This window comes from Heterodontus francisci, chromosome 19 (genome assembly GCF_036365525.1).
Source record: "Heterodontus francisci isolate sHetFra1 chromosome 19, sHetFra1.hap1, whole genome shotgun sequence".
NCBI lineage: Eukaryota > Metazoa > Chordata > Chondrichthyes > Heterodontiformes > Heterodontidae > Heterodontus > Heterodontus francisci.
Genome location: NC_090389.1, coordinates 16,214,442 through 16,233,108, shown reverse-complemented (window position 1 = coordinate 16,233,108; position 18,667 = coordinate 16,214,442). Strand labels below are relative to the sequence as shown.

The 18,667-nt window shown below is 44.1% G+C and overlaps 1 protein-coding gene across 1 annotated transcript in view; it reads left to right on the top strand.

Moving 5' to 3' along the window:
• Positions 1–18,667, top strand: part of dnah1 (dynein, axonemal, heavy chain 1) — a 697,254-nt gene that overhangs the window by 530,642 nt on the left and 147,945 nt on the right. The window contains exons 56-60 of the mRNA XM_068051405.1: positions 1,142–1,309; positions 2,134–2,325; positions 11,072–11,203; positions 11,703–11,828; positions 14,684–14,803. Coding sequence (XP_067907506.1) covers positions 1,142–1,309; positions 2,134–2,325; positions 11,072–11,203; positions 11,703–11,828; positions 14,684–14,803 — 738 coding nt within the window. The remainder of the gene's footprint in view (positions 1–1,141; positions 1,310–2,133; positions 2,326–11,071; positions 11,204–11,702; positions 11,829–14,683; positions 14,804–18,667) is intronic.

Below are 18,667 nucleotides of genomic sequence, written 5' to 3'. Positions count from 1 at the left end.
ACATAAATGGCATGACTTAAGTCTCATAACAAAGTTCCCCTGGCAACCGGTACAACAAGCTCCTGTGTTTAGTTAACCCCATCAGGCATTTACGCTGCCTTGCAGAAAGATCTAGGAAAGTCTAACATGAACCAACTGGTAACAGTTAATTACTTTATTTGGAATAAGAACAGTCAGGTACACACAGTACACTAAGCAACAAATATACTGAACAACAAAGGTAAAGCTCACCTGGGTTGTGTTTAGGGTAGTGTCATATTCTGGCATAAACACAGTTAGTCTGGACTGTCACACCTCAGTTGCACTAGTTCTCCATCCAAAAGCATGAGTTTTGGGCTCAACTTTATAGTAGAAAATGATGCTGGATGATTGGCAAGCATTAACCCATTCAGATTGCTCCTGCATTAAAGATGCTAAATAAATGCAAGCTGTTTTTGTGAGCCCAGACAATAAGTCCCCATGGGGTAAAGGGGGTGAATACAGCCAAGTCCTCACTCGACATTCTATTCAACATAAGAAATTGAATATGGCAAGGTTGGATGAGAAAAAAATACAGGTGTTGTCCATTCAGCACTGTCATATCATCATATCATACATCCCAATCGGTTGACACAACTGAGCTATCAAAGCAGCATCCTTTTCTCCATAAATATAAGATAGTCATCAATAAATTCAGTAGGGAATTCAGGAAAACTTTGTTATCCAGCGAGTGGTTAGAATGGGAACTCGCTACGACAAGAAGCAATTGCAACTAATACATTGCTGCATTTAAAGGGAAGCTGGATAAGTACATGAGGGAGAAAGAAACAAGGTTATGCTGATAGAGTGAGTTACAGCAAAGTAGGAGGAGGATCATAAGGAGCATAAACATGAGACCAGTTGGGCCAAATGGCCTGATTCTATGCTGTAAACTCTATGGCAATTCTCCAACCCTCAGATTCTCTGATGCTCTTGGGATCTCCGGCCATGACAGAACAATTACCACCACCCCCAACCCCCAGAGAAAAGGCATAGGTGGCCATTGGCGCTGCTTCTCCAGGAGATACAACGGGAGATCTGGAGAACCTCACCAAACCTCTAGGCCTCTTTTTCTCCATATAAGTGTTGTCTGTAACTGTCACATGTCCTTGTATCTTACCAGGACAACATTCCCGATTCTGTAATCAAATCGATCCAACCATACATTGACAATGAGGACTTCATGCCTGCTGCTATTGCCAAGGTTTCGAAAGCCTGTACTTCCATTTGCCAGTGGGTTCGAGCCATGCACAAATACCATTTTATCGCCAAAGCTGTGGAACCTAAAAGGGTATGTACCATCAATTGTCATCACTAAACTTCTTTTTAAAGCTGTGCTCCAAATGTTTTGGACAGGTGTAAACATAGAATAATAATAGATAAATATTTTGTCCCCTTCAACTTCTTTTCTCTTCTTCTGAAGACACTGAAGAGTTTCTCAGGCAGCAGTTGCCCAACGGTGCCTCATCCAAGTACATGTGAATAGAGAGTTAGAGTTGGTAGCTTATTTGATACTGGCAAGCCTTGCAGTCAATTCCAATCCCATCCGCGTCCAATGCGCATTTGGGTAGTGATCGAGAGGAGGAATCTTACCTGACTGTTTCCCCCTGCCTAGCCTAATTCGGGGGAACCGAAAATGATTGTAGCACTCCAAATCCTGCCCCAGTTGAAACTTGCTAACAGCATAGACCAGAGATTGAATCCAGTACTTCAGTGGTCTGTATGGCTCAGTAACACATTGAGCAGTGCATTTACTCACTGAGCTATGAGTGGATTGTAAACAGTGTAGCATTCACATTTCTGCCTCAGTAACAAATCTTGGTTATAAGGGGACTGATTTGCACATTTACTTGCAACTGAGCCGCACTTTCTATCTTAAAAAATTCTTACACTGAAGTACTGTAACTAACTGAAACAGTCAATTTGTATTGGAATATTGACTTGTGATTTTTTTTGTTATTCTGTATATAACATATGTAGGATTATAGACCAGATAAATTGTAATATGGCAACAATATGTGAGTTTTATATTTTACTAAAAGATTTGTGCAGTTCTAAAACACAGTGTACTAGTAATACATTAACAATCAATTCACTTACCTTTTTTTTACACAGCAAGCTCTCCGTGAAGCTCAGGAAGATCTGGATGTGACTCAGAAGATCCTAGAGGAAGCAAAGAGCCGTCTGGCTGGTGTGGAACTTGGAATAGCTGCTCTTGAAACAAAGTACCTGGACTGTGTAACAAAGAAAGAAGAGCTAGAAAATAAATGTGAGCAGTGTGAGCAGAGACTAATCAGAGCCGACAAGGTAATAAGCACACAGTTCCATTTCACACCCACTGTATTAATGTGATGAACTCTACCCTAAACTTGGTCAAAATCCAGTACTTAAACAGTTCTTTAGCTGCTTGAGAATGTAAACTAACCATCTGCAGTATTTTAATGTTGCAATATACTTCAGCACTGAGTAATCCAATTGCATCCAACCTGTCCAATCATTGCCAGAGCATCTCTAGGCATGGCTTCTCTTCCCGCCCTCGCACCATTACCTCTGGAGCTCTCAAAGATCTATCTGTATGCTGCTCCTTGGCGACATCATCCAAAGATATGGCAAAAGGTTCATGACATATATTAACAACACCCAGCTCTGCCTCACCACCTCTCTCAACCCCTCCCCTTCCTGTTGTCAGGATATTTGTCCTACATCCTGCACAGTTTTCTCCAGTTAAATATTGCAAAGACCAAAGCCATTGTCTTTGGCCCCTGCCACAAACAAGCCATTGATTTATTTCCCCTCCCCAGCCACTCTCAGGTTGAACCAGATCGCTCTCAATCGCAGTGTCTCCCTGAGCTCAGCTTCCAACCCATATCCTCTCCATCACAAAGACCACCGACTTTCATTCCCATAATATCGTCTTATGAATCCCCTATCACAGTCCACCTCTATAGCTGAAACTCTCATCCATCCTTTTGTAATCACCAGACTCCAAGGAAATTCTTGGCCCTCTTTTCTACCTGAAGTAAGTTTGATGTTTTCTCAGGGTCGAAATAGGCCTTTGTGCACTAGCTGACAACCGCCATTTTTTTTAAATTCATTCATGGGATGTGGGCGTCGTTGGCTAGGCCAGCATTTATTGCCCATCCCTAAATGCCCTTGAGAAGGTGGTGGTGAGCTGCATTCTTGAACCGCTGCAGTCCATTTGGGTAGGTAGACCCACAGTGCTGTTAGGAAGGGAGTTCCAGGATTTTGACCCAGCGACAGTGAAGGAACGGCGATATAGTTTCAAGTCAGGATGGTGTGTGACTTGGAGGGGAACTTGCAGGTGGTGGTGTTCCCATGTATTTGCTGCCCTTGTCTTTCTAGTTGGTAGAGGTCGTGAGTTTGGAAGGTGCTGTCTAAGGAGACTTGGTGCGTTGCTGCAGTGCATCTTGTAGATGGTACATACTGCTGCCACTGTGCGTCGGTGGTGGAGGGAGTGAATGTTTGTAGATGGGGTGCCAATCAAGCGGGCTGTTTTGTCCTGGATGGTGTCGAGCTTCTTGAGTGTTGTTGGAGCTGCACCCATCCAGGCAAGTGGAGAGTATTCCATCACACTCCTGACTTGTGCCTTGTTGGACAGGCTTTGGGGAGTCAGGAGGTGAGTTACTCACCGCAGGATTCCTAGCATCTGACCTGCTCTTGTAGCCACAGTATTTATATGGCTACTCCAGTTCAGTTTCTGGTCAATGGTAACCCCTAGGATATTGATAGTGGGGGATTCAGCGATGGTAATGCTGTTGAATGTCAAGGGGAGATGGTTAAATTCTCTCTTGTTGGAGATGCTCATTGTCTGGCACTTGTGTGGCACGAATGTTACTTGCCACTTATCAGCCCAAGCCTGGATATTGTCCAGGTCTTGCTGCATTTCTACACGGACTGCTTCAGTACCTGAGGAGTCACGAATGGTGCTGAACATTGTGCAATCATCAGTGAACATCCCCACTTCTGACCTTATGATTGAAGGAAGGTCATTGATGAAGCAGCTGAAGATGTTTGGGCCTAGGACACTACTCTGAGGAACTCCTGCAGTGATGTCCTGGAGCTCAGATGATTGACCTCCAACAATCACAACCATCTTCCTTTGTGCTAGGTATGACTCCAGCCAGCGGAGGGTTTTCCCCCTGATTCCCATTGACCTCAGTTTTGCTAGGGCTCCTTGATGCCATAATCGGTCAAATGCTGCCTTGATGTCAAGGGCAGTGGGATGTGTAAGCCGCTGGCTAGGCCAGCACTTGTTGCCCGTCCCTAATTCCTCTTGAGCTGAGTGGCTTGCTAGGCCATTTCAGAGGGCATTTTAAGAGTCAACCACATTACTGCGGTCTGGAGTCACTTGAAGGCAGGTAAGGACAGCAGATTTCCTTCCCTAAAGGACATTAGTGAACCAGATGGGTTTTTACAACAATCAACAATGGTTTCCTGGTCATCATTAGACTAGCTTTTAATTCCAGATTTATTAATTGAATTCAAATTTCACCATCTGCCGTCAGTGGGATATGAACCCATGTCCCCAGAGCATTAGCCTGGACTCTGGATTACTAGCCTAGTGACATTACCACTACGCCACCGCCTCCCTGGTGTCCTGCCTGTTTATGTGATTTAGTCCATTCCCACTAGGTGATCTCCTATGGCACAACATCGCTTCGGAGGGCAGATACAGTAGCGAGGTCAGGAATGAAGTGACTACCGTAGGTGCTGAGTCCTAGCAGACTCCGGACTTCTTGCATGTTTATAGGATCTGCAGCATTTGCAATGGCTTCAACTTTCTGTGGATCTGGTGATACACCTTCACCACTGAGCACATGACCAAAGAATTCAATTCTGCTTTCATTAAACAAGCACTTGTCTTTGTTCAAGGTGAGGTTACGTTCTCTGAGAAGTTGTAGGCATGCATGTAGGCATGGCTCAAGTTCCCTTTCAGTGCGACTGTAGATGTGAATGTCATCACTGATGTTCAGCATACCTTCAAGACCTTGAAGTGCAGATTGAATCATGTGCTAAAATATCTCAGCTGCTGAATTGACTCCAAAGTTGAGCCTCTTGTATTGGAAAAGTCCAATGCGAGTAGAGAATACTGTAAGATATCTCAATTCTTCTGCCAGCTTGATTTTATGGTAGCCTTCATTGAGGTCAAGTTTAACAAAGTGTTTAGCGCCATTCACTTTCTCTATGATATCATCGATTGTTGGTGTTGAGTATCTTTCTCGTTGTATGGCATAGTTTGGTGATCGCATATCAAAGCAGATTCTAATCTGGTTCTCACTCTTGGGTTTCTTTACAACTTGTACGGGTGAGACCCAAGCAGTTGGCTCATCCCAAATTTGGATTTTGCTGATGAGCGACAAACACTTGCAAAGTGATTGGGTTTTCCATAGCTTTTACATTGTCTACCAGTAGCAGGCTACTTTGTCTGGTGTGGGTAAGCATCGCTACAATGGAAACATTCTTTGAACAAGTCACAACTCTGTTTGTGAGACGGCTGTTGTTAACTGAAAAGATAAAAGAGATTTTTATAAATTCAAATCTCTGTTATAGACAAAAAAAAATTGGGCAGATTACTTGCTCATTTCTGAAGAAAACAGCAGATGAGATATGTTGTTCCAAAACTGACGTACAATCTAACTTCTGAGTACACGTAGACAGGTCACTGAGATCTTTTAGAACAGTTCTTTTCAGGTGGCGGTGAGAATTAATTTTCGCGGGCTTTCTTCAAAGACAGGAAATGAGATGAATTGACAGTGGATTTCTCAGGCTCCTTCCTTGGGAGTTTCTGGAAAGTGAGCTGGGTTGTCATCTTCTGTCCTTTCTTCAGCAGCTGACTTGACTTTATCTCACTACCTCATTTTGATGTATGCTTGGTGCTGTTCCTGGCATGCCTTCCTGCACTCTTCATTGAATCAGGGTTGGTTCCCCAGCTTGATGGCAATGGTACAGTGGGGGAATATGCCAGGCCATGAGGTTGCAGTTTGTGGTTGAATATAATTCTGCTTTTGCTGATGGTCCACATGCCTCACTAATGCCCCGTTTTGAGTTGCTAGATCTGTTTGAAATCTATCCCATTTAGCACGGTGGTAGTCTCACACAACACGATGGTGAGTATCCTCAATGTGAAGACAGGACCTCGTCTCCACAAGGACTGTGCGATGGTCACTGCTACTAATACTGCCATGGACAGATTCATCTGTGACAGCTAGATTGGTGAGGACAAGGTCAAGTCGGTTTTTCCCTCTTGGTGGTTCCCTCACCACCTGCCACAGACCCGGTCTAGCAGCTATGTCCCTTAGGACTCGGCCAGCCCGGTCAGTAATGGTGCTACCAAGCCACTCTTGGTGATGGACATTGAAGTCCCCCACCCAGAGTACATTCTGTGCCCTTGCTACTGTTACAGCCAAGTGAGGAGGGGGTCATAGTCGCCCCTCTTGCCCTTCCTCTTATTTGACCGCAACAGCGTTTATTCCTTTTAAGCTGTAGTTGTGCTTACCACCTCTGTGAATGTTTTACCTTTTATCTTTACTGTGATCATGAAAGAACCAATCGGACAGGTTTTCTTGAGTTTAAACAAGAAAGAGGTAAGTTTATTATACTTAACAACCTAACCCCGATTTTAAAAATATATATACATTCACAGTAGAATCTCACACACACATTTAGATTACAAAGTGGAAAGCAGGTTTTTTGGTTGGATTAAAGTCCAGAATAAATAAAAGCTAAATACACCGTCGATGGGGTTGGATGATTCGGTGGCCTTGCGGCTGAAGTTGTATACTTGAAGTCCTTGGCTGGTCAAAGTGCTCTTTGTGACTGGCCCGCTTTGCTCATGGTTTTCTTGAAGGCAGACTGGTAGGTGGCTCTCTTCCCCTGGTCTTTGGCCGTAGCAGTCTGTAGGCTTGGCGGGTCCACAGTCGCAGACGGTTTTCAAACTTGATGTTTTATGGGAGAGAGAAAGAAAGAAAGAAAGGGAGGCACACAGCTTTCTCTGCTGCACAGTCTCAGTTATTGCTTGTCTCTTCTCTGTGTAACAAAACTTCCAGCTTTTCCAGAGATGAACAGATAGACACATTGTTTTCTCAATTCCTTTTGTTTTTAATGAGATCCAAAGCCTAAAACCCAAAACCTCTCTCAGGTGGTATTGAGAGTGTTTACCCCTGGAGGGACATCTCCACTGATGAATGCCTCAAGATGGCTTTGAATGTTGTGCTAACGAGGTGATCTGGATAATCTACTCAGTTAGCCAAAGCCTGTCCCGGCTGGGCTTCTTGTTAGACTTTTGCCTCCACTTCGATCTCCTGGTAGTTCAGGTGGAAATTGTGGTGGCCATCTTGGCTGCCAGTTTTTTTAAAAGTTAACTGCAGGATTTCACACATTAAAAGTTTAATGTAAGTTTTCCACCAATTAATTTAAAAATTCCTCATTTGGCATATTGGGTTTACTTGACTCTATGCTCAGTGCTTCTTCAATTGATGTTCAACATGAAGAAGCACTGATTCATTAGCCGAGGTGGGGGCGATAGTACGTGGTAATCAGTAGGAGGTTTCCTTGCCCATGTTTGATCTGATGCCATGAGACTTCATGGGGTCCGGAGTCAATGTTGAGGACTCCCAGGGCAACTCCCTCCCGACTGTATACCACTGTGCTGCCACCTCTGGTGAGTCTGTCCTGCCAGTAGGACAGGAAATACCCAGGGATAGTGATGGTGGTGTCTGGGACATTGTCTGTTAGTCATAATCATGGAATCATACCTATGTCAGGCTGCTGCTTGACTACTCTGTGGAACAGCTCTCCCAATTTTGGCACAAGCCCCCAGATGTTAGTAAGGAGGACTTTTTGTTATCTGTGATTGCAAAACCTGCCTTCGCACCTTCAAACCATCGCAGCCACTTTAGCCAACATGGGAATACAAATCATGGCCAGTTTAGCCGAGTTTAGTAAAAGATGTGTGACAGGATGCTGTTGTACAGCAATAGATTCTTCTTTATTCACTTTTACTTTCACTTTCCCTTTCTGGCATTTGTATGTGTATGGTGGCTTCAAGTGGAAAAAGTGCACAATGCAAATCTCACAACACTACAGACGGTAAGCCCACCCTCTGGCCACTAATTGGTCAATTTGGGGAAAATCACAGGTTGAGTGACTGTTCCCCGCACATTGGGCTGGATCAGTGGGGGCGAAAAAAATGGTAGGCCGCATGTGCGGGCCACCTGCTGCTGCGATCTACCACGTGGCGAATCATTTAAATACTGGGTCGGCCCCCCATCCCCCCACAATGGTGTGGAGGGGCCATGCGCAGGCATTGGCACCATTTTTAAAGGGCAGCCAGCCCTGCTGGTTCATTTAAATTTTTTAAGTCATACCCCCCCCCCCCCCCCCCACTGTTGTAATAAAAATTCTATCACCCTTTTTCCACCCCCAATACCAATAACATTAAGTATCTGCCCTTCCCCCAGCAAAATACTTACCTTTGAAATATGACCTTCCCCTCCACCACCCCCCCCCCAACCCAGACTGTACAAAATTCACAGTTCACCCTTTCCCACCATCCCCTACACTGATGATGGTATTTTGACACTGTTCCCTACCCCCCATCCCCACACTAAAACTCTTACATTCCCGCCTTCCCCACCAGTGTCGCGCCTGCTTCCGCCAGACGGGGAGGTGAAGGCACGGGAGTGCTGGCCGCCGCTCTGAAGATTGCGGCGGGCTGGTAAGTTGGCAGGTAAGTGCATGTTAATGTATTTATTTTATTAATTTACATATTTAAATGCAGATCCCGTCAGCCAGTGGTGGCAGGGGGCTGCCACAGAGCCTCGTCACTGCCGGGAGGATCGGTCCCAGCCCTCCTGGCGTCGGGCTCTGTGGCGGGCCCCTGCTGGAACGATCTACCAGCCACCCTCGCCATGGAGCCCGACATTGGGGGTCCTGTAAAATCCAGCCTGAAGCCTGCAGGGAAAACCCTGCCCAACGTCTCAGTTTCTATGACCGATCATCAGAACAAGGAAAAGTTAGAAATGTAATAGGTTTTGAGCAAGTAAAAGGGGGGAGGTTGGAAAGAGGAACAAAAGGGAATATCTGCGATAAGGTGGAAAGCAGGAGAGATTAAATGAAAAGGTTTCATAGTGCAAGGCCAAATGGAGTGGTAATGGAACAAGTAAAGAAACAAAAGATGTGTTGAGAGGAGTTGTGAAGGGCAAGAACTTAAATAGCTGCAGTCCAGAAACAAAAAAATCAAACCAGCAAAGAAACACAAATGGGAGCAGAGATTACAATCAAAAATTGTTGAACTCAACGTTGAATGCAGAAGGCTGTAAACTGGGCACTTTGTAATGGGGCATAAACGAAAACAAATCAGAAAGGTAGGTAGGAAACTGGACAATAACTAAGATTGGGAGAAACTTTAAACCCCAAAAGTGGGTCGGTTTGTGTCGGGCAGGTAAAAAATCTGAAACCCGCTCCCAACCCACTTCTGGTTTTAACGGAGGTGGGATGGGGGTGGAGGTTGGGCAAATAACCCGCTTGCAGGAGGCAGGTTCATCACTTAATATTATAATTAGAATTAACTAGTGCTTTACTTAACACTGGCCGACCAGATTTCTCAGTCCTCGGTAAATCTGTCAGCTAAAGGGAGGCAAGGACTGCGGTATCTAAGAGGTATATGCCTTCCACTTACCTGCTGGATCCAGTTTACCTGCTTCAACCATCTCCTGCGATCGGACATCCACCCCTCCCAACCCTTCTGATCTCCCTCCCAACTCTTCCAATCTCTATTCCTAACTCTTACGATCTCTCCACAAGGCCTCTGATCTCCTCTACCACCAAACCTTCCAATCTCCCCTGCTGGCCCTTCCGATCTTCTCCCGAGGCATACCTGATCACTCCCTGAGGCCCCCAATCTCCTCCAACACTGATACTTCTGATCTCCCCCCATGCCTCTGATCCCTCCCTCCTCTCCCCCCTCTGTGGTCTTGTGCCGAAAGCCTACTCACCCAACTGCCACCCAGCCTCTGTTAATCAATTTAATTGAGCAGGACCTGAGGAAAACCTGTTCTTCCACATTTCTCAACCTCAAAACAGACAGATTGTCCACTCCCCTGCGCCCTTCCCCCACCACCACCACTACTCCTTCTCTGCCTCTGAGCTAAATCCAGCCCACTAAGTCTATATATACTGTGAATAACTCATCACAATTAAACAGGATGCAGAAGGCTGAAATTAGTGGGTGAATATTTAATTTAAACAGCTAGTGCCATCATTAAAGCAGTGGAGAGGGATGTTTTATCAACATGTTATGTAGTTGCCCACGCACTAATATCACCAATAATCATTTTTAATCTAATGAATCTTGGCAATTAAGTGAAAGATAGAAAAAAATCAAAGTTCAGATTTCTGATGCTATTTAATCATTCCCTCTAGTTGCCTTTGTAAATTGAGTAAAAATTTGAAGAAAATAGTTCCAGGGATGGGGCATTTTTGTTACAAAGTTAGGTTGGAAAAACTGGGGTTGTTGTCCCTGGAGTAAAGGGGATTGAGGGAAGATTTGATAGAGGTGTACAAGATTATGACAGACTTAGATAAGTTAGACAAGGATAAATTGTTCCCACTAACTGATGGTACAAGCCCTAAGGGAAACAGATTGAAGGTTTGGGGAAAAAGATGCAGGGGGAATGTGAAGAACTTTTTTACACAGCAAGTGGTAATGATCTGGAACTCGCTGCTGATGAGGATGGTGGAAGCAAGGACAACTAATGATTTTGGAAAGGAAATTGGATGGGCACTTGAAGGAAGTAACTTTGCAGGGCTATGGGAATCAAGCGAGGGAGTGGGACTAACTGGATTGCTCTGCAGAGAGCCTGCATGCACTCGATGAGTCGAATGGCCTCCTTCTATGCCATAAATAGCTCTATAACTCTAAATACTGACAGTTATTTAAATTGTTGTTCTTCATTATTGTGAGGATAATTTGTTATTCTTCAGTGTAAAATATTTTTAAACTATGCCTTTTGCTCTATTTAATTTTCCATAGCTATTAAATGGACTGTCTGATGAGAAAATCCGCTGGCAAGAAACTATACAGAACCTGAATCACATGATCAATAATGTAGCAGGGGATGTGCTAATCGCAGGAGGGTATGTGGCTTATCTGGGTGCTTTCACGGTGAGTAATACGAAAGCATGCAGTTTACTTCAAACAGAGCTTGTCTGTCAGCCCAGTGAGTGCACTAAACTTCCTTAGATTCACTCCAGCCCAGCATATCGCACAGGGCACTTGCTTCCAAGATTGTAACTTCTTGTTCTGTTGGAACATCGCAGGAGCTCTTCCACCTTGTGTAACTTATGCAACATAAATGTTCAATTTCACAAAATCCTTTTAAAAAAAAACACCCTAACAGTGGATACACTACATAAGCACAATGCATATTGGGGTTCTATAGAATTTTTATCTCCAGTTTGGAGCACAAAAGCCCATTTAGCTTGAGATTCTAATAGATTTGGGAAAACAGAGTTGATAAACCACCATCAGGTTTTAAAAGCTACTCTAGAAATGCATTGCACAGCTTAGGAACTCCCGGAGTAAGTTAGATCAGCTCATTTGGGTTGACCTTGTTACTACCACATTGCTATTCATTTTTAACATGCCCTAACTTAACTTTTAGGGAGAATATCGTGCAGCAATGAATGATGAATGGCTGAAAGAATTTGTTGTTCTTGGTGTTCCACATTCAAAAGAAGCCAGTCTGATTTCAACGTTAGGAGACCCCGTGAAGATACGATCCTGGCAGGTAGGTCGTTGATCTCCATTTTAATTTGACAACAATTTGATCAGCTGAAAATCCCAGATAACTTGTTCAATTTACTGAATTTATAACTTGGTGATGTACCTCAGCAGCATGTAATGAGAGTGCAGCAAAGAAATATAGGAACGTATTCCAGTGTGCATATCAAGCCAAGACTGTTAGCTGGAAACACAAGGAGGAGGTAGCATTCTGCCTCACTGGGAGAAGGTGGGATATTCTAGCCTGTGCTCACATATTTCATTGTGAGTGATTATAGAGACCTGGGAGCAAAATGCCCACCAATGAAGGGACCCCAAGCAATACAGAGTTTTTAATTTTAATTTTAGGTGGGAGGAAGACGTGGGAGGCCATTTTGACTTTGGACGATAGCACATCATCGGCACGCCCATCCATTAAACACCTTTCCATTGAAGTTAGTAAAAACATAAATCGGGAAAGGTGTTTAATGGAGTGGGGAAGGGGCAGAAGCTCATATCGCGCCTTTTACAGCATTGTCTAAAGTCAAAATTGTCCTCATAAGGTTTTCATTAATTGATGACCTGGAAAAATATTCTATGGCCAATATTGTTCAGTCAAAGAAATAAATCTACAAATATAATAATCCACAGATTAAGTATAAAGTGGTTCTGCTAGGCTACTACTGACATATAGAATATTTCATAATCTTTGCAGTTTTCAAAATTCCTACATTGGTTACAATGGATCCTGTAGTATTATGACCCAATAGCAGTCTATGCAACCTAGAAACAAGTGCTGCATGTATTGTCAGCTACTTTAATGCAAGCATTAACTCATTTATTGGAGCTGGGCAAATGACTCACCAAAATAATTTGCATAAGGCTGACCCCTGGAAACGTACCAGGGCCAGCAACAAGACAGGCAACCCTTGCAGTGATGTTACCAGTGGAATAGAACTTTGTGTCTCGTATCTTCAGGTGAGCTATCAAAGACGTCACAATAAGATAATGAAACTACATATTCACTGCTACTACAAATCACAGGATAGATCTTCTGAATTAGTGCCCTTGGTGCAGGGGATTCTCACGACAACAGTGTCTGTTGGAGGGACTCAATTATAACATTATAACTTCTTCTCAAGGGCATTTAGGATGGGCAACAAGTGCTGGCTTTGCCAGTGATACTCGCATCCCAAGAACGTATGAAAAAAAAATGCTAAGTTGAAATATTATGAACAAATTTCTACAGTAACCTAGTTCATCATCTACTTATATCAAATACGACTTCAGAATTCTCATAATCTGTTGTCATTAATGGACCACCTATATTAGAAAATTGCCTTTCCTGTTGTAGCATTATGATGCAGTATTTACAGGGAGTGCTGTAATAGGGAGGAGATCTCTACTGTATAGCTGGGTTGGGTCAGTAAAAGTGCACAGATCTCCAGATTAGCAGTGAATGTATTAGGGCTTTTGTCGATACCTTTGTGATCCTGTGATTTGTCTTTACTTAATTATGAATGTCTTAAAGTGCCTTTACAATGCAACGGATGTCAGATGAGTGCTGTTCCTCTGTAGGCTGCACTTCTTGGTGTAAATGAGCCAACCTACTTGGAACCTGCAGCATCGTAGACCCACAAAAGAAGTGGATCAAATCCACTGTGGGTTAAGGCTACCTGATCCTGTAAAGTAAATGTGAGGAAGTGGTCCCCTACTTTTGCATTCTTTACAAATAGTGGTATTTGGAGCTTCTGTCTGTATTTTGTTCTTTGGCATTTCCGCACTGGGTCTCGGTTGCTAAAGGCAAGCTCAGAGCAATGGCTGCAATGGAACTTCCTTTCACAATGTATTTCTGGACGGAGCGGTTAAGATATGATTGTCCCAGAGTATGAAAATAAACAAAGACCTTGCATTGACGTAGCACCTTTCACATTCTCAGGACATTTCAAAGTGCTTTAGAGCCAATGACATATTTTGAAGTTTAGTCACTTATTGTTACTTAGGCAAATGCAGCCACTAATTTGCACACAGCATGATTCCACAAATTCCAATGAGATAGGTTCAAGTTAATCTGTGTTTGGTGTAGGTTGAGGGATAAATGTTGACCAGGATGCTGGATTTCAATGCCTGGCCTAGCTGCTTAGAGTAGGCGTCAATATTTGGAGCTGTGTATATATTTTCTGGTATCACATTAAGCATGGGTATTTTGTGATCAGATGTCTCTGTGGAGCCCAACAACACTTTGAAGAATGGGCCCAATGGAATATGTAAATGGGAAAAAGTGTCACCTGGAGGTTAGTCTTCTAAGGTGGGAGTTTTTAGGTTGTATATGAAAGTGCCTTTACTGTTGCAGTATTATAGTGAAGTCTTATTTGTTGAGTTTTTGTTTTGGAAGTGCTTTGATCAGTGTTTCTACCCACATGCTGTTCATCTGTTGTAATCTTTGTTATCTTTTTGTAGTTTGGTGAAGGTTGATCTCAAACTTTGTTTCTTGCCCATGTTACAACTGGAACCTCAATCTGGATATTCCAAAATTGCTTTGGTGTGTAAATGCTTTTGATGGTTAACATAGGAAGAGGTGGAGGCCATTTAGCCCCTCAAAATTGTTCAGCCATCAGTTGGATCATGGCTGATCTGTTCCTCAACTCCATTTACCCATATTTGTTCCCTTGATACTCCTATCTGGTAAAACGATTTCAGTCTTGAAAATTTTAATTGCCTTAGCACCCACAGCCTTTTGGGAAAGAATTCCAGATTTCCACGACCCTTTGTATGAAAAAGTGCTTCCTGATTTCACTGCTGTATGGCTCAGCTCCATTTTTAATATTATGCCAGCTTGTTCTATATTAAGTGCTATTTACTGCCATATCTCCTGTTTCACAGATTGCAGGTCTTCCCAAAGATGCATTGTCAGTGGAGAATGGAGTAATCACACAGTACACTCAACGATGGCCACTATTTATTGATCCACAAGGTCAAGCAAATAAATGGATAAAGAATTTGGTAAGGGTAATCGGTATAACTATGTGAGACACTGACTGACAGAAAGACTTGACACTTCAGACACTATAATAAAGGCTGGGTATGAGGAATATAAGATATGAAACATTATCACACTATGATCGGCAACTTGAGTTCACGCTTGACACTGGGCACAACACCTGCCAACCGCACATTTTGGAAAATTGAGAGTAGCATGCTTGTGAGTTCCTGATATCCATGGACATTGGGTGATGCTCACTACCAATTGTACAAGTTTGACTTACTTTCTCTTAAAAGTGTTATAGATGTGACTTACTGATGCCTAGGCTGGTAGATGTACAGTTTAATATAATGCTGTGCTGTACAGAACAGGAAGGCACATGATTCGATCCCTGGTCTTAGCTGTCTCAGCTGGGGTGCTAAAATTGGTCTTACTATCCCTGTACTGAGAAGAAAAATTCCAACAGCTTGCCTGCTCCTGATCACTATCCAGTGAGCCCTGCTGGAAATTATTTAAGCTAGCCACAGTTAACACTCACTGCCTGAACTCTTAAATGAAGAATGGCAACTTTAGTGAGGTACCAGAGGGAAGCTGGTAACTGTGTAACTGTACCTATTGTGGGCCAATTTCTCTAGGAGCGTAGAGGAGAAAATTGAGAAGACAGTATTACAGAAGTGCATCCTATTATACCAGCTGTACAACTAAGCTTCTTGGTATGGTCTGACAGCATCTGTGGAGAAAGAAAGAGTTAACAACTGGAATTTCAAGGGACCATTGGAGACGGGAACAGAGACGGGGTGAGAGCATAAAATAGGGTCGGAGGACCTCGGACCAAAAGTCCAACATCTTGACACCTCTTGCAAATTTTACTGTCGGCAACCGACATGGAGGGCGGACTTCGCACATCCACACGGTGGGAAGACAATTGAGGTTCTGAAGAGCCCAATAGACCACAATTTTATTTAGTGGGTCCGTTTTAACAAATGGCGCACGAGAACCACGGGGCTTCAGAACCTTGCCTCATTAAAGGAGGCGACAAGGAGGAAGGAGCTTAGTGCTGTCTTCTCTGGGAAGCCATTGGGTGAGGCAGCGTTGCTTGGCAGGAAGGATGGAGGGCATTAGGAATCACTGTCAGGAGTGGGGACCAAGGTGCCAGCTTTGTGGGGGAGTCACATGAGGGTGCCATCGGGGCAGTGCCACCTTATCAGAGGTGACAAGTGAGGGAAGGGGGGGTGGCAGCATTTGCTGTGAAGCCCTGGCACTCAGGGAGAGGCAACTTCATTCACTTTGGCTTTGAGGCCCCTGTTGGGGAGGAGGAGCAGCATTGAGGGAGGGAGGTGCAGGCACTGGCAGGGGCATGCCAGCAGCTTGGTGGCCCACAGGAGAGCCAGCCTTGGGAATGGGAAACCAGAGAAGTACGTGGAGAGGCACGCTAACAGTCTCCTGCACACAGAAGAAGCTTCCCTTCAGAGAGGGTCTACCAGCCAAGGCTCAACTACCTGCAGATGTCCGAGTGACAGTGTCTCCGAAGACTCTGCCTCTCCAGGGAGCCCGTCACTGATCTGTGTGCCATGATGCAGGATGAGCTAGGCCCATGGGACTTGGTGAGCACCCGATTGCATTGTCACTGAAGGTCTCCATGGCACTGAATCTCAACGCCTCAAGCTCCTTCCAGGAATCCGCTGGAAATATGTGTGGAATTTTGCAGTCAATGGTTCATTGGTGCGTCAAAGAGCTCACCAATGCCCTGTTCAGGAGGGACAGCGACTATGTGTGCTTCCATGCCTATCCAGTCTAGCCAAGAGGGCTATAGGATTTGGAGCCATTGCTGGACTTCTGCAGGTGCAGGATGTCATCGACTGCATGCATGTGGCCATCAAGGCTCCCACAGACCAGCCAGCAGCTTTCATCAAAAGGAAGGGCTTCCACTTGCTCAATGTGCAACTGGTCTGCGCCCACTGTAAATGGATCCTGCAGGTGTGTGCACGCTTTCCAGGAAGCAGCCATGACGCCTACGTATTTCAGCAGTCCCAGGTGACAGAACTTTTCCATCCGCCCGCATGCCTTCAGGAGTGGATCCTTGGAGACAAGGACTTGCCACTGAGGACATGGATACTGACGGCTGTGAGGAACCAATGCACAGATGCAGAGAAGAAGTACAACACCTGCCACGGATCAACCTGAGCAACCATCGAGCAGGTCATCAGTCTACTCAGATTCAGGTGCCTAGATTGATCCAGTGGAGCGCTTCAGTATCCCTCAGTGAGGGCCTTGCATATCGTGGTGGTTTCCTGTACACCTGACACTACAGAGGGGGGAGGCATTGACCAGTGAGGATATGGGGAAGTACAATGCTTCCTCCAATGATGAAGATGCGGAGGAAGATGTTGCCCAGGCAGTGTCAGATGAAGGGCTCCAGCCATAGCAGGAAAAGCACCATGAGCTGCATGCAAGGGAGGCATGAGACACTCTTATACATTCACATTTCCTTTGACCCTTACCACCTTCTGGAACTGCACCAATAAAGCCTTACCTTTAAGCAGCCGTGTTGTTGCCTCTTTCCTTTCGCACTGCAGCACCCAGGTACACATCGCACAGTGGCAAAGCAGAAGCATTAGCACTTGGAGCTTGGTCCCTCGTTTCCAGCCCCTTGGGAGGAAGGATTGAAATGAAGTCCCAAACATTATCAACAATAGGAAGAAGATGAGACGACATTATTTCTTTATTCCGCGAGACATGAAACGTAACCCTATCCATTGTTAATTGTGTTTAATCATATGCAGATGGAGGGTGTTAATTAGAGTCTTGGGAGACACTTACTGAAACTGGGTGAAGGGTTGAGTGAGGAGCTGCATGTTTGTAATCTTTTTATTTTGTAAAATAAATGCAAGACTGAGTAAAGATTGGCTCCAGCATAATTCTTCAACATCAAGCTTTTTGGGGTATAACATGATAGCAGTGGATGGTTGCCTAAACATGAAGGTTGGAAACTAAGAAAAAAAAATTTCACATAGAAAACTAAAATACCAGTGGCCATTGTGGAAAATGGCAGAAAGCAAGTGGAAATTGTTGGTGTACAATTACGCTCCAATGTTCTCTGAGTCTGAACCATATGACCAGTAGAAGAATGAAGTGGATAAGTGGACACAAGTTACATCCCTACCAAAGAGGAAACAAGGTGTGACCTCGGCACTGATACTTCCTACCAAAAATAAAATCAAAAGTACAGTATTTTGTGAACTGGATGCTCGTCAGTTGGATACTGATGAAAGTCTGGATCTTCTGTTGGAATTCTTGAATGAGATTTACAAGAAAGATAACCTATTGAATGCATATGAAGCACTTTGATATATTTTGGAAAACAGATAGTTATTCAATGGAGGAATATGTCATGGACTTTAAGAAACTGTGTAGAATATTGAGGACATTCAATTTGGAGATCTCTGGTTCAGTGGTAGCATTTAAATTGCTAGATTGTGCTAAGCTATTGCATATGGACTGACTCTTGGTTCTAACTGGGGTTTGGTTTTTGGAAAAAAACTCCCTGTTGGATCAGATGTCTGTTTCCCCAGAAGTTTTTTTAAGGCAGCAATCATTTCCTGCAGCCTTGGTAGAACAAATGGAACATTCTGCAGTGACACAAACAATGCAGGACTCAATGACTGCCGATTTCAAAATGGTCCAGATACTGGACCCAGGCACCAATACAATGGAAAAGTTAAAAGACAGGAGGAATGAGGATGAAAGCACCTTTAGCAGGTCTGGCTGTTATAGCAGAAAACAGAATTAGAACAGCAATAATAGGCAAATGAATCCCAGGAATGCCAAAGGAACAGTTAATAGGTGCTTCAGGTGTTACTCCAAGTATCATTATGCAATGAACT